The 27270-nt window shown below is 36.5% G+C and overlaps 5 protein-coding genes across 5 annotated transcripts; 3 read left to right on the forward strand and 2 right to left on the reverse strand.

Moving 5' to 3' along the window:
- Positions 1–6218: 6218 nt before the first annotated feature.
- On the forward strand, positions 6219–7153 carry LOC123474761 (eukaryotic translation initiation factor 6-like; the record flags this gene model as incomplete). Its single annotated transcript, XM_045177353.1, has 5 exons — positions 6219–6261; positions 6335–6459; positions 6528–6755; positions 6832–7016; positions 7080–7153. Coding segments are annotated over 5 exons (591 nt in total), but the record flags the coding sequence as incomplete, so codon positions are not given.
- A 3898-nt stretch (positions 7154–11051) lies between these two features.
- LOC123474774 lies at positions 11052–14047 on the reverse strand. Its single transcript, XM_045177405.1, has 2 exons — positions 12124–14047; positions 11052–11231 (listed from the first exon to the last, which is right to left on the reverse strand). The coding sequence occupies exons 1-2, from the start codon at positions 13417–13419 to the stop codon at positions 11052–11054; spliced, it is 1476 nt and encodes a 491-aa protein (XP_045033340.1). The 5' UTR covers positions 13420–14047.
- LOC123474781 (eukaryotic translation initiation factor 6-like) lies at positions 13931–15073 on the forward strand (the record flags this gene model as incomplete). The annotated part of the gene is made up of 5 exons (XM_045177447.1): positions 13931–13973; positions 14047–14171; positions 14240–14467; positions 14544–14728; positions 14792–15073. Coding segments are annotated over 5 exons (591 nt in total), but the record flags the coding sequence as incomplete, so codon positions are not given.
- Positions 15074–22303: 7230 nt separating this feature from the next.
- On the reverse strand, positions 22304–23672 carry LOC123474786. The gene has a single exon (XM_045177501.1). The coding sequence runs from the start codon at positions 23042–23044 to the stop codon at positions 22304–22306; it is 741 nt and encodes a 246-aa protein (XP_045033436.1). The 5' UTR covers positions 23045–23672.
- On the forward strand, positions 23556–24698 carry LOC123474875 (eukaryotic translation initiation factor 6-like; the record flags this gene model as incomplete). The annotated part of the gene is made up of 5 exons (XM_045177503.1): positions 23556–23598; positions 23672–23796; positions 23865–24092; positions 24169–24353; positions 24417–24698. Coding segments are annotated over 5 exons (591 nt in total), but the record flags the coding sequence as incomplete, so codon positions are not given.
- Between the last annotated feature and the right edge of the window lie 2572 nt (positions 24699–27270).

Here is a 27270-nt window from a genome sequence, read left to right on the forward strand (position 1 = left end):
CTATCACACCATGATCACACTTAAAAGCCACTAACATGACAATATTACATGATAACGTAACATAAATAAGAATTGTTACCTTTGAGTGGTTTAGTCCAGAAGAAGACTGTGACAAGCAACTACTTTCTTGGTATAAAGTTCAAATAAAAACAATGTCATTTTGTGCCTTCTGCTGCAATGTACTGTCCGGAATTAGCAACACGGGAGCTTATGTAAAAAAAGTTAGAATGCAATCGTGAATTGGATGATTATTTTCCATTCAAAATGGAATAAAAATTTAGCTGTCTTGTAAAGGAAACTTCAGGGAATCTAACCATACAAAAATTAGTAAGGTTTATGTAAGTTTAAGAGATATTAAGTGATTTAAGAAATGTTCCAATAATACTCAAAAAAAGAAAATTTGAAAAAAAAACCAATGTATTACACGAGTTTTGAACCACGGATCTTTCAGTTTACAGCCTTATACCTTACCACTAACCTATCACGATAAATAAAGCACTCAAATAAAAAGCTAGTCATTTTGTGCCTTCTGCTGCAGTGTAGTGTCCGGAATTAGCAACACAGGAGCTTATGTAAAAAATTAACATTGTAATCGCGAATTGGATGAACATTTTCCATCCAAAATGAAATAAAAATTGAGCTGTTTTGTAAAGGACACTTTGGGGAATCTAACCATACAAAAATTAGTAAGGTTAATGTAAGTTTCAGAGATATTAAGTGATTTTTTAAATGTTCCAATAATACGCAAAAAACGAAAATGTGAAAAAAATATATCAATCATCTTCACGAGTATTGAACCAGAGATCGTTTAGTTTGCAGCCCGACACCTTACCACTAAGCTAACTTGTTTGTTAAGAAGCTCAAATAAAAAGCACGTCATTTTGTGCCTTCTGCTGCAATGTACTGTCCGGAATTAGCAACACGGGAGCTTATGTAAAAAAAGTTAGAATGCAATCGTGAATTGGATGAACATTTTCCATTCAAAATGGAATAAAAATTAAGCTGTCTTGCAAAGGACACTTAAGGGAATCTAACCATACAAATATTAGTGAGGTTAATGCAAGTTTAGGAAATATTAAGCGATTTAAAAAATGTTCCAATAATACGCAAAAACTAAAATTTGACAATAAATAATTTTTATGATAGACTATACGAGTATTGAACCAAAGCCCTCTCAGTTCACAGCGCAACACCTTACCACTAAGCTATCACGGTTGTATATACGGTTAAATAAAAAGGATGTCATTTTGTGCCTTCTGCTGCAGTGTAGTGTCCGGAATTAGCAACACAGGAGCTTATGTAAAAAAATTAATATTGCAATCGCGAATTGGATAAACATTTTCCATCCAAAATGAAATAAAAATTGATGTGTTTTGCAAAAGACACTTTAGGGAATCTAACCATTCAAAAATTAGCAAAGTTAATGTAAGTTTAAGAGATATTAAGTGATTTAAAAAATGTTCCAATAATAGGCAAAAAACGAAAATTTGAAAAAAATATTTGTAATGTACTACACAAGTATTGAAACAAAGACCTTTCAGTTTGCAGCCCAACACCTTGCCACTAAGCTATCACTTTTGTTTTCGTAGTCAAATAAAAACCATGTCATTTTGTCCCTTCTGCTGCAGTGTACTGTCCGGAATTAGCAACATGGTGGCTTAGGTGAAAAAGGAGAAACGCAATCACTCATTTTATAAATATAGCAAGACTTTAAACATTACGATTTCCACAGTTCAACAGAGGCCATCCTAACGAATGTAGTGATATCAATAATGGTCGATGAAATGTCAATTAAGGAGGCATTTTTATGATTTGTAATATCGGACATTAAGCCAAACTTGCCGTAGTTTCAACGCAATTTTCTTGAAATTTTCACCGCTTGAAAATTTTTAAATTTATATCTATTAATTTTTAAACTATTGGCTACTTATTGAGATAAATTAATTGTTGTATTAATTAAATAGAATTCTGTGTTTTGGAAGAGTGCCGATCTAGTGTAATTTGGGTTTGGGCAGACGACATTTCATTTTGACAGATCATTGTTATGATTACTTTAATCATTAATATCTCGTTTTTTTCTCATTGCATCCCCTTTAATGTCTTAAGCAATTCGATTAAGAATAAGAAATTGAATCGAATGAATCAATTAGTTTTTAAAAATATTACTGTCCGAAATTAGCAAAAATGTCCGGTGAATTAGAAAATTTGTCCGGAATTAGCAGATCGGCCATACACACATTTCCCATAAGGAAGCCTCTTAGCCAAAACGGTGTCCGAATTCGCGTTTTTACCCTATACAGAAGAATGTTATTTTGGTTTTTGGCTGGTTTGCGATGAGACCGATTTCAAATTGAATCTATGGTCAACGTCTGAATGTTTGTCTTTGTCAATCGAATCAATTGGTTCGACATTGACACTAGCATTATTATTTCTACGTTTTCCTTCTGAGTGCATGATTAGTTGTCTGATAATCCATCATGGCAACCCGCAACTTTGAGTAACGGTAAATAAACCGGAGAATCGAATCTATGCGTAAATCATTTAATCGAGCGTCAGTATTTTTTGTTTGTTTGTTTCAATCATATGAAGCTATGCTATGCCTACAGTGTCTAAGTTATTTTAAGGAATTACAAAACAAGTTTTAAACTTTTTTTTTTATCATTGTATTTGAGACTTGAAGTACAAGCACGTATGTTAGATCAATAGAAGCAAGTTAATGTTGATTTTTGCCTGGGTGGCTAGAAGATTGTTTCGTATTTGCAGCCGCAATACCCACCGCTTGCTTCTGAATGTATAACTTCGGTTCTACGGTCTTTCCATTACTTGAGGTACGGGTGCTGGAAGAGGCTACGCCAACATTTTTCTCTCCATATGGTAATGAGAGTCATTGAAAACATTGGAAGCTGCGACCCCCTCCATTACCTTCCCGATGTCGAGTTTAAGGTCGTTGGCGTCGTTGCTGTTCTCGTTATTGGTGTAGGAAGAACTAATTCCCGTAATCTCTTTGCCAAAATTGTTGGGCTGTTCGCGATTTGCAGACGCTATCCCCACCACTTGCTTTTGAAGGTTTAACTCTGGCTTTTTGTTCCTTACGTCACCTGCATTCTGGTTGTTGGAAAAGGCTATGCCAATAGCCGTTTTCCCCACATCTAACTCGGTAGTACTATTATGAGGATACAAAAAAACACCTGAACTTGCTATCCCCCTCATATCCTTGTCGACATCGAGTTTGAAGATGTGGGTGTCGTCGTTATCACTTTTGTTATCATGGGATAGCCCAATTCCGTTCACTGTTTTTTCCATGTCTACATACGAGATTTGGTTTCCACTAGATGAATTCATCGAATCGGAATGTCCAAGACCATTGAGCTGCTTTTCGATGTTAACTTTTACAGCGGCGTTCACGTTGTCAGAGTGATCTGTAGGATCTAAAGATGCAATTGCTTTCATCTCTTTGCTGATGTCGAGTTCAAAGACTTGTGCCTCGTCAATAGCTTGGGTTTTAGTGTTAGCAAATCCAATTCCCTTCGTTGTTTTTTGGATGTCTATTTCGGAGATATCGTCGTCACTAGATGAATCAATAGAATTAGAATGTACCAACCCATTGAGCTGACTTTCAATGTTGATGTTAAAATTTGCATTCACGTTGTCTAATTCATCGAGAACATCGGACGCTGCAATCTCTTCCATTACCTTGGTGATGTCGAGTTCGAAGACATGTGCCTCGTCAATAGCTTGGGTTTTAATGTTAGCAAATCCAATTCCCTTCGTTGTTTTTTGGATGTCTATTTCGGAGATATCGTCGTCGCTAGATGAATCAATAGAATTAGAATGTCCCAACCCATTGAGCTGACTTTCAACGTTGATGTTAAAATTTGCATTCAAGTTGTCTAATTCATCGAGAACATCGGACGCTGCAATCTCTTCCATTACCTTGGTGATGTCGAGTTCGAAGACATGTGACTCGTCAATAGATTGGGTTTTAGTGTTAGCAAATCCAATTCCCTTCGTTGTTTTTTGGATGTCTATTTCGGAGATATCGTCGTCACTAGATGAATCAATAGAATTAGAATGTCCCAACCCATTGAGCTGACTTTCAACGTTGATGTTAAAATTTGCATTCACGTTGTCTAATTCATCGAGAACATCGGACGCTGCTATCTCTTCCATTACCTTGGTGATGTCGAGTTCGAAGACATGTGCCTCGTCAATAGCTTGGGTTTTAGTGTTAGCAAATCCAATTCCCTTCGTTGTTTTTTGGATGTCTATTTCGGAGATATCGTCGTCACTAGATGAATCAATAGAATTAGAATGTCCCAACCCATTGAGCTGACTTTCAACGTTGATGTTAAAATTTGCATTCACGTTGTCTAATTCATCGAGAACATCGGACGCTGCAATCTCTTCCATTACCTTGGTGATGTCGAGTTCGAAGACATGTGACTCGTCAATAGCTTGGTTTGTAGTGTTCAAAAATGGAATTCCAGTTACTGTTTTTTCGATGGATATTTCAAACAGTTCGGCTCCCCCAGACGAATAGATAGAGTCGGAATATCCCTGTCCACTGACTTCCTTTTTGATGTTGACTTTAAAAATTGCGGTTTTGTTGAGCGCATCGTTGATGTCTGGAGTAGCAACTCCAATCACTCTTTATCGATGACAATCTTTAGTGTTTTAGACAGAGGAGAATCATGAATTGATTGAACTCCGTTGTTCACCTGTCTTTCGATTGCCAACGTTAGGCTTTTGGTTTCGTTAAATAAATCGTCAGTGTTTGCGTAACCTGTTCCGGACACCGCTCTGTTGAGGTCCAACATAAACTTGTTGATTTCGTTGAGTGAATCGTCGACCTCAACTGATTCGGTGCCGCTAGAATGCTTTCCCACGTCCAAATTGTAGGTGTCGGCCTTGTTCACATAGCCATCGTGGGAAGACGTCGCTAATCCATTCACCATTTTGGCAATATTCACTGTTGACTTGTTTTCGCTCTCCATCTCTTCTCCTCCATCACTGAAGTTCTCACGAAAAGATGGAAGAAAACTTTACCCGAGGATTTGCGGATTTTTTGAACATTGTTGCTCGTGTTTTGTCTTATGGCTTCCGTTTCGGCTTCCATCCGATGTGTATGTCTGGAATAGGTTGCATTAACAATGTTGATCAACATGATATTTAATAAGTGTTGATCTTCAAGATTTTGCAAATCAGGATCGTTCATCATCGATAACAGACTTCTTATCAGTTGTTCAATGAAACCGTCGGCCTCTGGGGAAGTTGTGGATGACGTTTCAGGTTGTGGTTTCACGTCAGGATTGCCCGCGTCAGAAGTTACAGGTGACGGAAACTCGCCATCGTCGTTGATGCTATCGGGGTCTGGGAAAGGAAAGTTTTTGCCATGCGGTTCTCGTCTGGTGATGCTGCTTTGTTTAGTTTTAGTTTTAGCCTCGTAAACTTCAGACATGGTCAAGGAAGTAACGAAGTCTTCCAAAACGATGTCTGTTGAATCTAGAAGTGGCGGGGTTATACCGTACGGACCAATAGAGCTTGGTGGTTGGCTGGTATGACCCTCAGTCGTAGGGCATTTAAAGTTGGTCAGGTGCGGGCATTGGGGCATGGTGGCTACCATTACTACAAAACCCACAGTGCATGCAAGAGCGACAAGCGTTGATACAGCTACGTAGAATTTTGCAAACTTGGTGTAGTCAACCATTCTTAATACTTCAGGCAAAAACGATAAATTTTCTTCCTGTACCTATCGCCTTTATACGAAAAACGTGAACTATGGGGCATTGCAACACATGTGTTCTTATGATTTGGAGATTTTTTTCCATAATTTGTCATTTGATATTTTACTTTTGATCACAATTAGGTGCCTTCCTTATGCTCACATACATTTCAACATGTTTAGTTGTAATGGCAATAACTAAACTTAAATTATCTTTTCCAGAAAACAGGATTTCGTCACGCTTGCAATGGAAATGTAGAAACATGGTCTAAGATTTGGGAGGTCCCCGAACTGTCGTCTGCTAGCTGTTTCGTCTGCTATTTTCGCGGACAAATTTTGGGGCACTCGCTAGGGGCGCTGACTGTCCGGATCAGTCATAACATTTCCCTCCAAAACGTTGTGAACAATGGGGAAAATAGTCGCTTTTGAGTTTTTCTACGCTGTTTTATTGATGATTAAAAATTACAAAACAAAAAAAGAAACTTGAATCAATTCCTCATCAGTTGCCGGGTGCAGAATAATTGGACGATTGACAGTTGGTGAGTCCTTAGCTGATACAACAAATATGACAACTATTGCTATTATTTATTTTCAAATCTTCTTATTCAACAGCCAACAGACATGGTATACTAGTGCCAAACAGCACAACAGACCAGGAATTGCAACACATTCGAAATTCTTTACCAGATTCTGTCAAGATCCAGCGTGTTGAAGAACGCCTTTCAGCTTTAGGAAATGTAAGTTGTTTTGCCAGTAATTAATGGCCTGATAAAAATCTTTACATATTTCATTTTGCATTTTCTAGGTTATTGCATGCAATGACTATGTTGCATTAGTTCATCCTGATTTGGACAAAGAAACTGAAGAAGTGCTTGCAGACACATTGAATGTGGAAGTTTTCCGTCATACAATTGCAGACTCTGTCCTTACAGGTTCGTATTGCGCCTTCTCTAACCAGGGAGGTATTGTCCATCCAAAAACTACTGTTGCAGACCAAGATGAGCTCAGTTCTCTTCTGCAGGTGCCTCTAGTGGTAAGTGCTAAGATAGGAAGAGCAGGAAATATGACAACTAACAACAATTTATGTGCTTTCCTTCCTTTTTTGACAGGCAGGAACAGTTAACAGAGGTAGCGATGTAATCGGTGCAGGCTTAGTAGTGAATGATTGGTCAGCTTTTTGCGGATTCGACACGACAGCTACCGAGAAATCTGTCATCGAAAACGTGTTCCGTTTGAATGAAGCCAATCAACCGAGTGTCATTACTACAGATATGAGGGAATCACTAATCGAGACGTAAGATTACTTCTTTTTATTAAGTAGGTTGATAAAATTCTAACTTTCTTCCCATTCCAACAGGCTGACGTAGATGCTTACAACGGACAACCAAATACTGTATCACACATGGCTTGAATAAACAAGTTTACATACAATGTTGCACACCAAAATCCTCCGCATCTGTAGTCATCTTGACTGTTCGCTCCCTAATTTTTCCTTTGGTAGTCAAAGCCCAAAAATGACAAACAACATGCCAGAATTGCTAGTCCTTCAGCAAAAGATGACAGATGCTAGGCAATCTGGAAATGCCATTCAATGTTCTTGAGTCCTATGCAACAATAAAACAAACTTTTAACAATTAACTATCACACCATGATCACACTTAAAAGCCACTAACATGACAATATTACATGATAACGTAACATAAATAAGAATTCGTTACCTTTGGTGGTTTAGTCCAGAAGAAGACTGTGACAAGCAACTACTTTCTTGGTATAAAGTTCAAATAAAAACAATGTCATTTTGTGGTGCCTTCTGCTGCAATGTACTGTCCGGAATTAGCAACACGGGAGCTTATGTAAAAAAGTTAGAATGCAATCGTGAATTGGATGATTATTTTTCCATTCAAAATTTGGAATAAAAATTTAGCTGTCTTGTAAAGGAAACTTCAGGGAATCTAACCATACAAAAATTAGTAAGGGTTTAATGTAAGTTTAAGAGATATTAAGTGATTTAAGAAATGTTCCAATAATACTCAAAAAAGAAAATTTGAAAAAAAAACCAATGTATTACACGAGTTTTGAACCACGGATCTTTCAGTTTACAGCCTTATACCTTACCACTAACCTATCACGATAAATAAAGCACTCAAATAAAAGCAGCTAGTCATTTTGTGCCTTCTGCTGCAGTGTAGTGTCCGAATTTAGCAACACAGGAGCTTATGTAAAAAATTAACATTGTAATCGCGAATTGGATGAACATTTTCCATCCAAAATGAAATAAAAATTGAGCTGTTTTGTAAAGGACACTTTGGGGATCTACTAACCACAAAAATTAGTAAGGTTAATGTAAGTTTCAGAGATATTAAGTGATTTTTTAAATGTTCCAATAATACGCAAAAAACGAAAATGTGAAAAAAATATATCAATCATCTTCACGAGTATTGAACCAGAGATCGTTTAGTTTGCAGCCCGACACCTTACCACTAAGCTAACTTGTTTGTTAAGAAGCTCAAATAAAAAAGCACGTCATTTTGTGCCTTCTGCTGCAATGTACTGTCCGGAATTAGCAACACGGGAGCTTATGTAAAAAAGTTAGAATGCAATCGTGAATTGGATGAACATTTTCCATTCAAAATGGAATAAAAATTAAGCTGTCTTGCAAAGGACACTTAAGGGAATCTAACCATACAAATATTAGTGAGGTTAATGCAAGTTTAGGAAATATTAAGCGATTTAAAAAATGTTCCAATAATACGCAAAAAACTAAAATTTGACAATAAATAATTTTTATGATAGACTATACGAGTATTGAACCAAAGCCCTCTCAGTTCACAGCGCAACACCTTACCACTAAGCTATCACGGTTGTATATACGGTTAAATAAAAAGGATGTCATTTTGTGCCTTCTGCTGCAGTGTAGTGTCCGGAATTAGCAACACAGGAGCTTATGTAAAAAAATTAATATTGCAATCGCGAATTGGATAAACATTTTCCATCCAAAATGAAATAAAAATTGATGTGTTTTGCAAAAGACACTTTAGGGAATCTAACCATTCAAAAATTAGCAAAGTTAATGTAAGTTTAAGAGATATTAAGTGATTTAAAAAATGTTCCAATAATAGGCAAAAAACGAAAATTTGAAAAAATATTTGTAATGTACTACACAAGTATTGAAACAAAGACCTTTCAGTTTGCAGCCCAACACCTTGCCACTAAGCTATCACTTTTGTTTTCGTAGTCAAATAAAAACCATGTCATTTTTGTCCCTTCTGCTGCAGTGTACTGTCCGGAATTAGCAACATGGTGGCTTAGGTGAAAAAGGAGAAACGCAATCACTCATTTTATAAATATAGCAAGACTTTAAACATTACGATTTCCACAGTTCAACAGAGGCCATCCTAACGAATGTAGTGATATCAATAATGGTCGATGAAATGTCAATTAAGGAGGCATTTTTATGATTTGTAATATCGGACATTAAGCCAAACTTGCCGTAGTTTCAACGCAATTTTCTTGAAATTTTCACCGCTTGAAAATTTTTAAATTTATATCTATTAATTTTTAAACTATTGGCTACTTATTGAGATAAATTAATTGTTGTATTAATTAAATAGAATTCTGTGTTTTGGAAGAGTGCCGATCTAGTGTAATTTGGGTTTGGGCAGACGACATTTCATTTTGACAGATCATTGTTATGATTACTTTAATCATTAATATCTCGTTTTTTTCTCATTGCATCCCCTTTAATGTCTTAAGCAATTCGATTAAGAATAAGAAATTGAATCGAATGAATCAATTAGTTTTTAAAAATATTACTGTCCGAAATTAGCAAAAATGTCCGGTGAATTAGAAAATTTGTCCGGAATTAGCAGATCGGCCATACACACATTTCCCATAAGGAAGCCTCTTAGCCAAAACGGTGTCCGAATTCGCGTTTTTACCCTATACAGAAGAATGTTATTTTGGTTTTTGGCTGGTTTGCGATGAGACCGATTTCAAATTGAATCTATGGTCAACGTCTGAATGTTTGTCTTTGTCAATCGAATCAATTGGTTCGACATTGACACTAGCATTATTATTTCTACGTTTTCCTTCTGAGTGCATGATTAGTTGTCTGATAATCCATCATGGCAACCCGCAACTTTGAGTAACGGTAAATAAACCGGAGAATCGAATCTATGCGTAAATCATTTAATCGAGCGTCAGTATTTTTTGTTTGTTTGTTTCAATCATATGAAGCTATGCTATGCCTACAGTGTCTAAGTTATTTTAAGGAATTACAAAACAAGTTTTAAACTTTTTTTTTTATCATTGTATTTGAGACTTGAAGTACAAGCACGTATGTTAGATCAATAGAAGCAAGTTAATGTTGATTTTTGCCTGGGTGGCTAGAAGATTGTTTCGTATTTGCAGCCGCAATACCCACCGCTTGCTTCTGAATGTATAACTTCGGTTCTACGGTCTTTCCATTACTTGAGGTACGGGTGCTGGAAGAGGCTACGCCAACATTTTTTCTCTCCATATGGTAATGAGAGTCATTGAAAACATTGGAAGCTGCGACCCCCTCCATTACCTTCCCGATGTCGAGTTTAAGGTCGTTGGCGTCGTTGCTGTTCTCGTTATTGGTGAAGGAAGAACTAATTCCCGTAATCTCTTTGCCAAAATTGTTGGGCTGTTCGCGATTTGCAGACGCTATCCCCACCACTTGCTTTTGAAGGTTTAACTCTGGCTTTTTGTTCCTTACGTCACCTGCATTCTGGTTGTTGGAAAAGGCTATGCCAATAGCCGTTTTCCCCACATCTAACTCGGTAGTACTATTATGAGGATACAAAAAAACACCTGAACTTGCTATCCCCCTCATATCCTTGTCGACATCGAGTTTGAAGATGTGGGTGTCGTCGTTATCACTTTTGTTATCATGGGATAGCCCAATTCCGTTCACTGTTTTTTCCATGTCTACATACGAGATTTGGTTTCCACTAGATGAATTCATCGAATCGGAATGTCCAAGACCATTGAGCTGCTTTTCGATGTTAACTTTTACAGCGGCGTTCACGTTGTCAGAGTGATCTGTAGGATCTAAAGATGCAATTGCTTTCATCTCTTTGCTGATGTCGAGTTCAAAGACTTGTGCCTCGTCAATAGCTTGGGTTTTAGTGTTAAAAAAACAAATTTTTTTTTTTTTTTTTGATGTCTATTTGAGTATCTTCTAGATGAATCAATAAATTAGAATGTACCAACCATGGCTACTTTAATGTTGATGTTAAAATTTGATTACGTTGTTAATTTATCGAGAACATCGGACGCTGCAATTTTTTCTTTTGGTGTATTGTTACAAATCCATTCCCTTTTGTTTTTGGGTGTCTATTTCGGAGATATCGTCGTCACTAGATGAATCAATAGAATTAGAATGTCCCAACCCATTGAGCTGACTTTCAACGTTGATGTTAAAATTTGCATTCACGTTGTCTAATTCATCGAGAACATCGGACGCTGCAATCTCTTCCATTACCTTGGTGATGTCGAGTTATTTAGATTGGGTTTTAGTGTTAGGAAATTCAATTCCTTTTTTTTTTTTTGGGTTTTTTTTTGGGGAGTTTTCGTCATAAAAAAAAAAAAAAAAAAAAAAAAAAACCCATTGAGCTGACTTTAAGATTTAAAATTTGATTAGTTTTTGATTTTGGTGATGTCGAGTTCGAAGACATGTGCCTCGTCAATAGCTTGGGTTTTAATGTTAGCAAATCCAATTCCCTTCGTTGTTTTTTGTTTTTCGATGTCTATTTAGATATCGTCGTCGCTAGATGAATCAATAGAATTAGAATGTCCCAACCCATTGAGCTGACTTTCAACGTTGATGTTAAAATTTGCATTCACATTGTTGTCTAATTCATCGAGAACATCGGACGCTGCAATCTCTTCCATTACCTTGGTGATGTCGAGTTCGAAGACATGTGCCTCGTCAATAGATTGGGTTTTATTTTTTAGCAAATCCAATTCCCTTTTTTTTTGGATGTCTATTTCGGAGATATCGTCGTCGCTAGATGAATCAATAGAATTAGAATGTCCCAACCCATTGAGCTGACTTTCAACGTTGATGTTAAAATTTGCATTCAAGTTGTCTAATTCATCGAGAACATCGGACGCTGCTAATCTCTTCCATTACCTTGGTGATGTCGAGTTCGAAGACATGTGACTCGTCAATAGATTGGGGTTTTAGTGTTAGCAAATCCAATTCCCTTCGTTGTTTTTTGGATGTCTATTTCGGAGATATCGTCGTCACTAGATGAATCAATAGAATTAGAATGTCCCAACCCATTGAGCTGACTTTCAACGTTGATGTTAAAATTTGCATTCACGTTGTCTAATTCATCGAGAACATCGGACGCTGCAATCTCTTCCATTACCTTGGTGATGTCGAGTTCGAAGACATGTGACTCGTCAATAGCTTGGTTTGTAGTGTTCAAAAATGGAATTCCAGTTACTGTTTTTTCGATGGATATTTCAAACAGTTCGGCTCCCCCAGACGAATAGATAGAGTCGGAATATCCCTGTCCACTGACTTCCTTTTTGATGTTGACTTTAAAAATTGCGGTTTTGTTGAGCGCATCGTTGATGTCTGGAGTAGCAACTCCAATCACTCTTTTATCGATGACAATCTTTAGTGTTTTAGACAGAGGAGAATCATGAATTGATTGAACTCCGTTGTTCACCTGTCTTTCGATTGCCAACGTTAGGCTTTTGGTTTCGTTAAATAAATCGTCAGTGTTTGCGTAACCTGTTCCGGACACCGCTCTGTTGAGGTCCAACATAAACTTGTTGATTTCGTTGAGTGAATCGTCGACCTCAACTGATTCGGTGCCGCTAGAATGCTTTCCCACGTCCAAATTGTAGGTGTCGGCCTTGTTCACATAGCCATCGTGGGAAGACGTCGCTAATCCATTCACCATTTTGGCAATATTCACTGTTGACTTGTTTTCGCTCTCCATCTCTTCTCCTCCATCACTGAAGTTCTCACGAAAAGATGGAAGAAAACTTTTACCCGAGGATTTGCGGATTTTTTGAACATTGTTGCTCGTGTTTTGTCTTATGGCTTCCGTTTCGGCTTCCATCCGATGTGTATGTCTGGAATAGGTTGCATTAACAATGTTGATCAACATGATATTTAATAAGTGTTGATCTTCAAGATTTTGCAAATCAGGATCGTTCATCATCGATAACAGACTTCTTATCAGTTGTTCAATGAAACCGTCGGCATCTGGGGAAGTTGTGGATGACGTTTCAGGTTGTGGTTTCACGTCAGGATTGCCCGCGTCAGAAGTTACAGGTGACGGAAACTCGCCATCGTCGTTGATGCTATCGGGGTCTGGGAAAGGAAAGTTTTTGCCATGCGGTTCTCGTCTGGTGATGCTGCCTTGTTTAGTTTTAGTTTTAGCCTCGTAAACTTCAGGCATGGTCAAGGAAGTAACGAAGTCTTCCAAAACGATGTCTGTTGAATCTAGAAGTGGCGGGGTTATACCGTACGGACCAATAGAGCTTGGTGGTTGGCTGGTATGACCCTCAGTCGTAGGGCATTTAAAGTTGGTCAGGTGCGGGCATTGGGGCATGGTGGCTACCATTACTACAAAACCCACAGTGCATGCAAGAGCGACAAGCGTTGATACAGCTACGTAGAATTTTGCAAACTTGGTGTAGTCAACCATTCTTAATACTTCAGGCAAAAACGATAAATTTTCTTCCTGTACCTATCGCCTTTATACGAAAAACGTGAACTATGGGGCATTGCAACACATGTGTTCTTATGATTTGGAGATTTTTTTCCATAATTTGTCATTTGATATTTTACTTTTGATCACAATTAGGTGCCTTCCTTATGCTCACATACATTTCAACATGTTTAGTTGTAATGGCAATAACTAAACTTAAATTATCTTTTCCAGAAAACAGGATTTCGTCACGCTTGCAATGGAAATGTAGAAACATGGTCTAAGATTTGGGAGGTCCCCGAACTGTCGTCTGCTAGCTGTTTCGTCTGCTATTTTCGCGGACAAATTTTGGGGCACTCGCTAGGGGCGCTGACTGTCCGGATCAGTCATAACATTTCCCTCCAAAACGTTGTGAACAATGGGGAAAATAGTCGCTTTTGAGTTTTTCTACGCTGTTTTATTGATGATTAAAAATTACAAAACAAAAAAAGAAACTTGAATCAATTCCTCATCAGTTGCCGGGTGCAGAATAATTGGACGATTGACAGTTGGTGAGTCCTTAGCTGATACAACAAATATGACAACTATTGCTATTATTTATTTTCAAATCTTCTTATTCAACAGCCAACAGACATGGTATACTAGTGCCAAACAGCACAACAGACCAGGAATTGCAACACATTCGAAATTCTTTACCAGATTCTGTCAAGATCCAGCGTGTTGAAGAACGCCTTTCAGCTTTAGGAAATGTAAGTTGTTTTGCCAGTAATTAATGGCCTGATAAAAATCTTTACATATTTCATTTTGCATTTTCTAGGTTATTGCATGCAATGACTATGTTGCATTAGCTCATCCTGATTTGGACAAAGAAACTGAAGAAGTGCTTGCAGACACATTGAATGTGGAAGTTTTCCGTCATACAATTGCAGACTCTGTCCTTACAGGTTCGTATTGCGCCTTCTCTAACCAGGGAGGTATTGTCCATCCAAAAACTACTGTTGCAGACCAAGATGAGCTCAGTTCTCTTCTGCAGGTGCCTCTAGTGGTAAGTGCTAAGATAGGAAGAGCAGGAAATATGACAACTAACAACAATTTATGTGCTTTCCTTCCTTTTTTGACAGGCAGGAACAGTTAACAGAGGTAGCGATGTAATCGGTGCAGGCTTAGTAGTGAATGATTGGTCAGCTTTTTGCGGATTCGACACGACAGCTACCGAGAAATCTGTCATCGAAAACGTGTTCCGTTTGAATGAAGCCAATCAACCGAGTGTCATTACTACAGATATGAGGGAATCACTAATCGAGACGTAAGATTACTTCTTTTTATTAAGTAGGTTGATAAAATTCTAACTTTCTTCCCATTCCAACAGGCTGACGTAGATGCTTACAACGGACAACCAAATACTGTATCACACATGGCTTGAATAAACAAGTTTACATACAATGTTGCACACCAAAATCCTCCGCATCTGTAGTCATCTTGACTGTTCGCTCCCTAATTTTTCCTTTGGTAGTCAAAGCCCAAAAAATGACAAACAACATGCCAGAATTGCTAGTCCTTCAGCAAAAGATGACAGATGCTAGGCAATCTGGAAATGCCATTCAATGTTCTTGAGTCCTATGCAACAATAAAACAAACTTTTAACAATTAACTATCACACCATGATCACACTTAAAAGCCACTAACATGACAATATTACATGATAACGTAACATAAATAAGAATTGTTACCTTTGAGTGGTTTAGTCCAGAAGAAGACTGTGACAAGCAACTACTTTTCAGTGTTCTGCCGAATAAAGCTCTTTCGAATAAAAAACGTATTCTGAATAAGAATACGAATAAAATCTTATTCTTTATTTCGAATAAATTTTTATTCGATTTATTCTTATTCTTTATTCTCGAATATTTTTTACCTGTATTTTATTTTTATTTTTATTCGATTATCCAAAATTTAAATGGAAAAATCGAATAAAAAATAAAGTTCCTCTAAGTTTAAAAATCTTTGTTTCCGCTAGCCGTTGCTCTTTTGTTTGGAGTTATTTTTTCAGTTTAGCCAGAGTAATAGAATACTGGTGTAGCCACGCTTATGGCGGGCCCTCCCATTGCCTTTTTGGCCTGAAAGTCTTTCTGGCCCATAACGAAAGCGCCACAGCGGCTGTGTTGTGAACTTCTGATGTATTACGTTTTCGCTATGTTTTCGCTCATTTTCGTCGTCTGTACTTCAGAAAGTAAACAAAAAGTGGCTTAATTAATTAGTGAGAAAATGTTATAACAATCACAACCCTTAAAACTCAATTCATAGGTGGCGTTACGGTTATGGGACACTTAAATCGATATCTTGCCTCATTTTCTCACAATCGATACGCGAAATTGGCAACAACTTTTGGGAAAAAATCCGAGAGGGGGAGTTAACATGGCCGTGGCTACACCAGTATTCTATTACTCTGGTTTAGCCATTGAAAATGTCATGAGGCCAATAATTGTCTGCTACTAGCACACTCTTGAATTAGTGATACTACTTCTGGAAGAACTTAAAGTATAAAACTAAGCTGTTACGTTTAGGGGAGAGTGGGGGCAATTGATACACTTTTTGGTTTTTTGTATTTCTTGAAAAAAACTGAAAAATTTAATACAAAAATTATATAGAAATGTAGCCTATTATCTCAGCTACTAAACGATATTTTTTTATGAGAAAAGATTAATTATAATAGTAGTAAATTGTAAAAAACTGAGGTCGCTTCGAGTGTTTCAATTGCCATGGTAGCAGGGCAATTGAAACGGTGTGTCGACGCAATTGCAACGTGGGTTTTCCCATAAGGAAGCTTCTTCATATCCACATAAAATGAAAATCACGATATCTCAGCAGCCACAACTGCTAGTGTGATCAAATTTTACCCTTAGGTACAACGCGATTTACAGATTTTTAAAATATGCTTAAAGTAGATCGTAATTTAGTTCAAAATATTTAAATAATAAAATTTAAAAAAACCATTAAGCAACATGCTTTTTTTAATAAATCCTAAACAGCGAATACAAGTATTATAGTTGTGTTAACATGATGATTTACATTTGTTTAAATAAATTACGTCAAATACTTACAAAAAAATGCAACCACTCGCAGATAGGGAATATAAACAAAGTGTTTCAATTGCCCTGCAATAGGGTCATCGTCACATTTAATTATTTAAAATTATTTAAGGATGCAGGGAAAAATTAAATGACATTAAATTGAAGAAAAATGAATTGCAAATCATCTGAAACTAATTTTATTACTAAAGCGTAGCGTTTTAGGGGTTAAAACAAAAAAATTGAAAACGCAAATTTAACAGACGGAGAACAAAAAACAGTTTTTTCGAGATATCTTAAAAAGTTTTGAATACAAAAACTCGTAAATTTTTCTAAACTTGTAAACCCCCTCATTCTATTAACCCTAATTTTTTCAAGAAAATTTCTCTTATACGGCGAGAGAAACAATTTTTGTTTCAATTGCCCTGTGTCTCAATTGCCCCCACTCTCCTCTACGTATTAAAGTGTATCAAATCTTGCAACTGGAATTAGGCATTTCGGTAATAAAATTATCAAATAATGCCATTTATTTTTATAATTGGATGCTAATACAATAGGGCTACTTGAATTTTGAGTAGGTGTGATTCGTGTGAGTGTAAGACAGGTTTGAGCTGTTCAGAAACGTATTCCGTTGATTTTGAAGTTTTTTTTGTTTGATTTGATTGGACTGGCTGTGTCACCAAAATAAAGAAATCACTTGCTTAATTATTTACTATTAATTGTTTTTAATTTTATGATTCAAAAATCGAAACATCATCCTTAAATTAAGAAAATCATTAGAATTTATTTTATTCGAAATTTTATTCGAAAATTTATTCGAAATACGAATAAAAATAAATTTTATTTTTATTCTTTATTCTTTATTCTTCATTTTTTATTTTTATTCTTTATTCTTATTCTTTATTCGATTTAATTTTCATTTTATTCGTATTCATATTCAAATAAATTTTTTCCTTATTCGGCAGAACACTGGTTGGTATAAAGTTCAAATAAAAACAATGTCATTTTGTGCCTTCTGCTGCAATGTACTGTCCGGAATTAGCAACACGGGAGCTTATGTAAAAAAAGTTAGAATGCAATCGTGAATTGGATGATTATTTTCCATTCAAAATGGAATAAAAATTTAGCTGTCTTGTAAAGGAAACTTCAGGGAATCTAACCATACAAAAATTAGTAAGGTTTATGTAAGTTTAAGAGATATTAAGTGATTTAAGAAATGTTCCAATAATACTCAAAAAAAGAAAATTTGAAAAAAAAACCAATGTATTTACACGAGTTTTGAACCACGGATCTTTCAGTTTACAGCCTTATACCTTACCACTAACCTATCACGATAAATAAAGCACTCAAATAAAAAGCTAGTCATTTTGTGCCTTCTGCTGCAGTGTAGTGTCCGGAATTAGCAACACAGGAGCTTATGTAAAAAATTAACATTGTAATCGCGAATTGGATGAACATTTTCCATCCAAAATGAAATAAAAATTGAGCTGTTTTGTAAAGGACACTTTGGGGAATCTAACCATACAAAAATTAGTAAGGTTAATGTAAGTTTCAGAGATATTAAGTGATTTTTTAAATGTTCCAATAATACGCAAAAAACGAAAATGTGAAAAAAATATATCAATCATCTTCACGAGTATTGAACCAGAGATCGTTTAGTTTGCAGCCCGACACCTTACCACTAAGCTAACTTGTTTGTTAAGAAGCTCAAATAAAAAGCACGTCATTTTGTGCCTTCTGCTGCAATGTACTGTCCGGAATTAGCAACACGGGAGCTTATGTAAAAAAAGTTAGAATGCAATCGTGAATTGGATGAACATTTTCCATTCAAAATGGAATAAAAATTAAGCTGTCTTGCAAAGGACACTTAAGGGAATCTAACCATACAAATATTAGTGAGGTTAAAACAAGTTTAGGAAATATTAAGCGATTTAAAAAATGTTCCAATAATACGCAAAAAACTAAAATTTGACAATAAATAATTTTTATGATAGACTATACGAGTATTGAACCAAAGCCCTCTCAGTTCACAGCGCAACACCTTACCACTAAGCTATCACGGTTGTATATACGGTTAAATAAAAAGGATGTCATTTTGTGCCTTCTGCTGCAGTGTAGTGTCCGGAATTAGCAACACAGGAGCTTATTGTAAAAAAATTAATATTGCAATCGCGAATTGGATAAACATTTTCCATCCAAAATGAAATAAAAATTGATGTGTTTTGCAAAAGACACTTTAGGGAATCTAACCATTCAAAAATTAGCAAAGTTAATGTAAGTTTAAGAGATATTAAGTGATTTAAAAAATGTTCCAATAATAGGCAAAAAACGAAAATTTGAAAAAAATATTTGTAATGTACTACACAAGTATTGAAACAAAGACCTTTCAGTTTGCAGCCCAACACCTTGCCACTAAGCTATCACTTTTGTTTTCGTAGTCAAATAAAAACCATGTCATTTTGTGCCTTCTGCTGCAGTGTACTGTCCGGAATTAGCAACATGGTGGCTTAGGTGAAAAAGGAGAAACGCAATCACTCATTTTATAAATATAGCAAGACTTTAAACATTACGATTTCCACAGTTCAACAGAGGCCATCCTAACGAATGTAGTGATATCCAATAATGGTCGATGAAATGTCAATTAAGGAGGCATTTTTATGATTTGTAATATCGGACATTAAGCCAAACTTGCCGTAGTTTCAACGCAATTTTCTTGAAATTTTCACCGCTTGAAAATTTTTAAATTTATATCTATTAATTTTTAAACTATTGGCTACTTATTGAGATAAATTAATTGTTGTATTAATTAAATAGAATTCTGTGTTTTGGAAGAGTGCCGATCTAGTGTAATTTGGGTTTGGGCAGACGACATTTCATTTTGACAGATCATTGTTATGATTACTTTAATCATTAATATCTCGTTTTTTTCTCATTGCATCCCCTTTAATGTCTTAAGCAATTCGATTAAGAATAAGAAATTGAATCGAATGAATCAATTAGTTTTTAAAAATATTACTGTCTGAAATTAGCAAAAATGTCCGGTGAATTAGAAAATTTGTCCGGAATTAGCAGATCGGCCATACACACATTTCCCATAAGGAAGCCTCTTAGCCAAAACGGTGTCCGAATTCGCGTTTTTACCCTATACAGAAGAATGTTATTTTGGTTTTTGGCTGGTTTGCGATGAGACCGATTTCAAATTGAATCTATGGTCAACGTCTGAATGTTTGTCTTTGTCAATCGAATCAATTGGTTCGACATTGACACTAGCATTATTATTTCTACGTTTTCCTTCTGAGTGCATGATTAGTTGTCTGATAATCCATCATGGCAACCCGCAACTTTGAGTAACGGTAAATAAACCGGAGAATCGAATCTATGCGTAAATCATTTAATCGAGCGTCAGTATTTTTTGTTTGTTTGTTTCAATCATATGAAGCTATGCTATGCCTACAGTGTCTAAGTTATTTTAAGGAATTACAAAACAAGTTTTAAACTTTTTTTTTATCATTGTATTTGAGACTTGAAGTACAAGCACGTATGTTAGATCAATAGAAGCAAGTTAATGTTGATTTTTGCCTGGGTGGCTAGAAGATTGTTTCGTATTTGCAGCCGCAATACCCACCGCTTGCTTCTGAATGTATAACTTCGGTTCTACGGTCTTTCCATTACTTGAGGTACGGGTGCTGGAAGAGGCTACGCCAACATTTTTTCTCTCCATATGGTAATGAGAGTCATTGAAAACATTGGAAGCTGCGACCCCTCCATTACCTTCCCGATGTCGAGTTTAAGGTCGTTGGCGTCGTTGCTGTTCTCGTTATTGGTGTAGGAAGAACTAATTCCCGTAATCTCTTTGTCAAAATTGTTGGGCTGTTCGCGATTTGCAGACGCTATCCCCACCACTTGCTTTTGAAGGTTTAACTCTGGCTTTTTGTTCCTTACGTCACCTGCATTCTGGTTGTTGGAAAAGGCTATGCCAATAGCCGTTTTCCCCACATCTAACTCGGTAGTACTATTATGAGGATACAAAAAAACACCTGAACTTGCTATCCCCCTCATATCCTTGTCGACATCGAGTTTGAAGATGTGGGTGTCGTCGTTATCACTTTTGTTATCATGGGATAGCCCAATTCCGTTCACTGTTTTTTCCATGTCTACATACGAGATTTGGTTTCCACTAGATGAATTCATCGAATCGGAATGTCCAAGACCATTGAGCTGCTTTTCGATGTTAACTTTTACAGCGGCGTTCACGTTGTCAGAGTGATCTGTAGGATCTAAAGATGCAATTGCTTTCATCTCTTTGCTGATGTCGAGTTCAAAGACTTGTGCCTCGTCAATAGCTTGGGTTTTAGTGTTAGCAAATCCAATTCCCTTCGTTGTTTTTTGGATGTCTATTTCGGAGATATCGTCGTCACTAGATGAATCAATAGAATTAGAATGTACCAACCCATTGAGCTGACTTTCAATGTTGATGTTAAAATTTGCATTCACGTTGTCTAATTCATCGAGAACATCGGACGCTGCAATCTCTTCCATTACCTTGGTGATGTCGAGTTCGAAGACATGTGCCTCGTCAATAGCTTGGGTTTTAATGTTAGCAAATCCAATTCCCTTCGTTGTTTTTTGGATGTCTATTTCGGAGATATCGTCGTCGCTAGATGAATCAATAGAATTAGAATGTCCCAACCCATTGAGCTGACTTTCAACGTTGATGTTAAAATTTGCATTCAAGTTGTCTAATTCATCGAGAACATCGGACGCTGCAATCTCTTCCATTACCTTGGTGATGTCGAGTTCGAAGACATGTGACTCGTCAATAGCTTGGGTTTTAGTGTTAGCAAATCCAATTCCCTTCGTTGTTTTTTGGATGTCTATTTCGGAGATATCGTCGTCACTAGATGAATCAATAGAATTAGAATGTCCCAACCCATTGAGCTGACTTTCAACGTTGATGTTAAAATTTGCATTCACGTTGTCTAATTCATCGAGAACATCGGACGCTGCTATCTCTTCCATTACCTTGGTGATGTCGAGTTCGAAGACATGTGCCTCGTCAATAGCTTGGGTTTTAGTGTTAGCAAATCCAATTCCCTTCGTTGTTTTTTGGATGTCTATTTCGGAGATATCGTCGTCACTAGATGAATCAATAGAATTAGAATGTCCCAACCCATTGAGCTGACTTTCAACGTTGATGTTAAAATTTGCATTCACGTTGTCTAATTCATCGAGAACATCGGACGCTGCAATCTCTTCCATTACCTTGGTGATGTCGAGTTCGAAGACATGTGACTCGTCAATAGCTTGGTTTGTAGTGTTCAAAAATGGAATTCCAGTTACTGTTTTTTCGATGGATATTTCAAACAGTTCGGCTCCCCCAGACGAATAGATAGAGTCGGAATATCCCTGTCCACTGACTTCCTTTTTGATGTTGACTTTAAAAATTGCGGTTTTGTTGAGCGAATCGTTGATGTCTGGAGTAGCAACTCCAATCACTCTTTTATCGATGACAATCTTTAGTGTTTTAGACAGAGGAGAATCATGAATTGATTGAACTCCGTTGTTCACCTGTCTTTCGATTGCCAACGTTAGGCTTTTGGTTTCGTTAAATAAATCGTCAGTGTTTGCGTAACCTGTTCCGGACACCGCTCTGTTGAGGTCCAACATAAACTTGTTGATTTCGTTGAGTGAATCGTCGACCTCAACTGATTCGGTGCCGCTAGAATGCTTTCCCACGTCCAAATTGTAGGTGTCGGCCTTGTTCACATAGCCATCGTGGGAAGACGTCGCTAATCCATTCACCATTTTGGCAATATTCACTGTTGACTTGTTTTCGCTCTCCATCTCTTCTCCTCCATCACTGAAGTTCTCACGAAAAGATGGAAGAAAACTTTACCCGAGGATTTGCGGATTTTTTGAACATTGTTGCTCGTGTTTTGTCTTATGGCTTCCGTTTCGGCTTCCATCCGATGTGTATGTCTGGAATAGGTTGCATTAACAATGTTGATCAACATGATATTTAATAAGTGTTGATCTTCAAGATTTTGCAAATCAGGATCGTTCATCATCGATAACAGACTTCTTATCAGTTGTTCAATGAAACCGTCGGCCTCTGGGGAAGTTGTGGATGACGTTTCAGGTTGTGGTTTCACGTCAGGATTGCCCGCGTCAGAAGTTACAGGTGACGGAAACTCGCCATCGTCGTTGATGCTATCGGGGTCTGGGAAAGGAAAGTTTTTGCCATGCGGTTCTCGTCTGGTGATGCTGCCTTGTTTAGTTTTAGTTTTAGCCTCGTAAACTTCAGGCATGGTCAAGGAAGTAACGAAGTCTTCCAAAACGATGTCTGTTGAATCTAGAAGTGGCGGGGTTATACCGTACGGACCAATAGAGCTTGGTGGTTGGCTGGTATGACCCTCAGTCGTAGGGCATTTAAAGTTGGTCAGGTGCGGGCATTGGGGCATGGTGGCTACCATTACTACAAAACCCACAGTGCATGCAAGAGCGACAAGCGTTGATACAGCTACGTAGAATTTTGCAAACTTGGTGTAGTCAACCATTCTTAATACTTCAGGCAAAAACGATAAATTTTCTTCCTGTACCTATCGCCTTTATACGAAAAACGTGAACTATGGGGCATTGCAACACATGTGTTCTTATGATTTGGAGATTTTTTTCCATAATTTGTCATTTGATATTTTACTTTTGATCACAATTAGGTGCCTTCCTTATGCTCACATACATTTCAACATGTTTAGTTGTAATGGCAATAACTAAACTTAAATTATCTTTTCCAGAAAACAGGATTTCGTCACGCTTGCAATGGAAATGTAGAAACATGGTCTAAGATTTGGGAGGTCCCCGAACTGTCGTCTGCTAGCTGTTTCGTCTGCTATTTTCGCGGACAAATTTTGGGGCACTCGCTAGGGGCGCTGACTGTCCGGATCAGTCATAACATTTCCCTCCAAAACGTTGTGAACAATGGGGAAAATAGTCGCTTTTGAGTTTTTCTACGCTGTTTTATTGATGATTAAAAATTACAAAACAAAAAAAGAAACTTGAATCAATTCCTCATCAGTTGCCGGGTGCAGAATAATTGGACGATTGACAGTTGGTGAGTCCTTAGCTGATACAACAAATATGACAACTATTGCTATTATTTATTTTCAAATCTTCTTATTCAACAGCCAACAGACATGGTATACTAGTGCCAAACAGCACAACAGACCAGGAATTGCAACACATTCGAAATTCTTTACCAGATTCTGTCAAGATCCAGCGTGTTGAAGAACGCCTTTCAGCTTTAGGAAATGTAAGTTGTTTTGCCAGTAATTAATGGCCTGATAAAAATCTTTACATATTTCATTTTGCATTTTCTAGGTTATTGCATGCAATGACTATGTTGCATTAGTTCATCCTGATTTGGACAAAGAAACTGAAGAAGTGCTTGCAGACACATTGAATGTGGAAGTTTTCCGTCATACAATTGCAGACTCTGTCCTTACAGGTTCGTATTGCGCCTTCTCTAACCAGGGAGGTATTGTCCATCCAAAAACTACTGTTGCAGACCAAGATGAGCTCAGTTCTCTTCTGCAGGTGCCTCTAGTGGTAAGTGCTAAGATAGGAAGAGCAGGAAATATGACAACTAACAACAATTTATGTGCTTTCCTTCCTTTTTTGACAGGCAGGAACAGTTAACAGAGGTAGCGATGTAATCGGTGCAGGCTTAGTAGTGAATGATTGGTCAGCTTTTTGCGGATTCGACACGACAGCTACCGAGAAATCTGTCATCGAAAACGTGTTCCGTTTGAATGAAGCCAATCAACCGAGTGTCATTACTACAGATATGAGGGAATCACTAATCGAGACGTAAGATTACTTCTTTTTATTAAGTAGGTTGATAAAATTCTAACTTTCTTCCCATTCCAACAGGCTGACGTAGATGCTTACAACGGACAACCAAATACTGTATCACACATGGCTTGAATAAACAAGTTTACATACAATGTTGCACACCAAAATCCTCCGCATCTGTAGTCATCTTGACTGTTCGCTCCCTAATTTTTCCTTTGGTAGTCAAAGCCCAAAAAATGACAAACAACATGCCAGAATTGCTAGTCCTTCAGCAAAAGATGACAGATGCTAGGCAATCTGGAAATGCCATTCAATGTTCTTGAGTCCTATGCAACAATAAAACAAACTTTTAACAATTAACTATCACACCATGATCACACTTAAAAGCCACTAACATGACAATATTACATGATAACGTAACATAAATAAGAATTGTTACCTTTGAGTGGTTTAGTCCAGAAGAAGACTGTGACAAGCAACTACTTTTCAGTGTTCTGCCGAATAAAGCTCTTTCGAATAAAAAACGTATTCTGAATAAGAATACGAATAAAATCTTATTCTTTATTTCGAATAAATTTTTATTCGATTTATTCTTATTCTTTATTCTCGAATATTTTTTACCTGTATTTTATTTTTATTTTTATTCGATTATCCAAAATTTAAATGGAAAAATCGAATAAAAAATAAAGTTCCTCTAAGTTTAAAAATCTTTGTTTCCGCTAGCCGTTGCTCTTTTGTTTGGAGTTATTTTTTCAGTTTAGCCAGAGTAATAGAATACTGGTGTAGCCACGCTTATGGCGGGCCCTCCCATTGCCTTTTTGGCCTGAAAGTCTTTCTGGCCCATAACGAAAGCGCCACAGCGGCTGTGTTGTGAACTTCTGATGTATTACGTTTTCGCTATGTTTTCGCTCATTTTCGTCGTCTGTACTTCAGAAAGTAAACAAAAAGTGGCTTAATTAATTAGTGAGAAAATGTTATAACAATCACAACCCTTAAAACTCAATTCATATGGTGGCGTTACGGTTATGGGACACTTAAATCGATATCTTGCCTCATTTTCTCACAATCGATACGCGAAATTGGCAACAACTTTTGGGAAAAAATCCGAGAGGGGGAGTTAACATGGCCGTGGCTACACCAGTATTCTATTACTCTGGTTTAGCCATTGAAAATGTCATGAGGCCAATAATTGTCTGCTACTAGCACACTCTTGAATTAGTGATACTACTTCTGGAAGAACTTAACGTATAAAACTAAGCTGTTACGTTTAGGGGAGAGTGGGGGCAATTGATACACTTTTTGGTTTTTTGTATTTCTTGAAAAAAAAACTGAAAAATTTAATACAAAAATTATATAGAAATGTAGCCTATTATCTCAGCTACTAAACGATATTTTTTTTATGAGAAAAGATTAATTATAATAGTAGTAAATTGTAAAAAACTGAGGTCGCTTCGAGTGTTTCAATTGCCATGGTAGCAGGGCAATTGAAACGGTGTGTCGACGCAATTGCAACGTGGGTTTTCCCATAAGGAAGCTTCTTCATATCCACATAAAATGAAAATCACGATATCTCAGCAGCCACAACTGCTAGTGTGATCAAATTTTACCCTTAGGTACAACGCGATTTACAGATTTTTAAAATATGCTTAAAGTAGATCGTAATTTAGTTCAAAATATTTAAATAATAAAATTTAAAAAAACCATTAAGCAACATGCTTTTTTTAATAAATCCTAAACAGCGAATACAAGTATTATAGTTGTGTTAACATGATGATTTACATTTGTTTAAATAAATTACGTCAAATACTTACAAAAAAATGCAACCACTCGCAGATAGGGAATATAAACAAAGTGTTTCAATTGCCCTGCAATAGGGTCATCGTCACATTTAATTATTTAAAATTATTTAAGGATGCAGGGAAAAATTAAATGACATTAAATTGAAGAAAAATGAATTGCAAATCATCTGAAACTAATTTTATTACTAAAGCGTAGCGTTTTAGGGGTTAAAACAAAAAAATTGAAAACGCAAATTTAACAGACGGAGAACAAAAAACAGTTTTTTCGAGATATCTTAAAAAGTTTTGAATACAAAAACTCAGTAAATTTTTCTAAACTTGTAAACCCCCTCATTCTATTAACCCTAATTTTTTCAAGAAAATTTCTCTTATACGGCGAGAGAAACAATTTTTGTTTCAATTGCCCTGTGTCTCAATTGCCCCCACTCTCCTCTACGTATTAAAGTGTATCAAATCTTGCAACTGGAATTAGGCATTTCGGTAATAAAATTATCAAATAATGCCATTTATTTTTATAATTGGATGCTAATACAATAGGGCTACTTGAATTTTGAGTAGGTGTGATTCGTGTGAGTGTAAGACAGGTTTGAGCTGTTCAGAAACGTATTCCGTTGATTTTGAAGTTTTTTTTGTTTGATTTGATTGGACTGGCTGTGTCACCAAAATAAAGAAATCACTTGCTTAATTATTTACTATTAATTGTTTTTAATTTTATGATTCAAAAATCGAAACATCATCCTTAAATTAAGAAAATCATTAGAATTTATTTTATTCGAAATTTTATTCGAAAATTTATTCGAAATACGAATAAAAATAAATTTTATTTTTATTCTTTATTCTTTATTCTTCATTTTTTATTTTTATTCTTTATTCTTATTCTTTATTCGATTTAATTTTCATTTTATTCGTATTCATATTCAAATAAATTTTTTCCTTATTCGGCAGAACACTGAAATTTGGTTACAATCTAAGTTTTTAAAACGAGGCATTGAGAAATCGAGACGAAATGAGAACACTACAAGTCAATTAATTTTGTTTGTTTAACGACACGGCCAGTTCTCGTTACTTGAGGAATATGAGGGGGACAGTGTACCTCAACATCTTCTTGTTGTATTCTTGTTCAATTAGATTTT

The sequence above is a fragment of the Daphnia magna genome, linkage group LG1 (assembly GCF_020631705.1).
Source record: "Daphnia magna isolate NIES linkage group LG1, ASM2063170v1.1, whole genome shotgun sequence".
In the NCBI taxonomy this organism is placed as follows: Eukaryota; Metazoa; Arthropoda; class Branchiopoda; order Diplostraca; family Daphniidae; genus Daphnia; species Daphnia magna.

What these genes read in the sequence shown, in the direction of transcription:
- LOC123474774 (XM_045177405.1), bottom strand. Translation starts at nt 13,419, where the DNA reads ATGGTTGACTACACCAAGTTTGCAAAATTCTACGTAGCTGTATCAACG. An exon ending in TCGAACTCGACATCACCAAG is followed by an intron (nt 11,232 to 12,123) that starts GTAATGGAAGAG and finishes GACATCACCAAG; the next exon opens with GTAATGGAAGAGATTGCAGC.
- LOC123474786 (XM_045177501.1), bottom strand. Translation starts at nt 23,044, where the DNA reads ATGGTTGACTACACCAAGTTTGCAAAATTCTACGTAGCTGTATCAACG.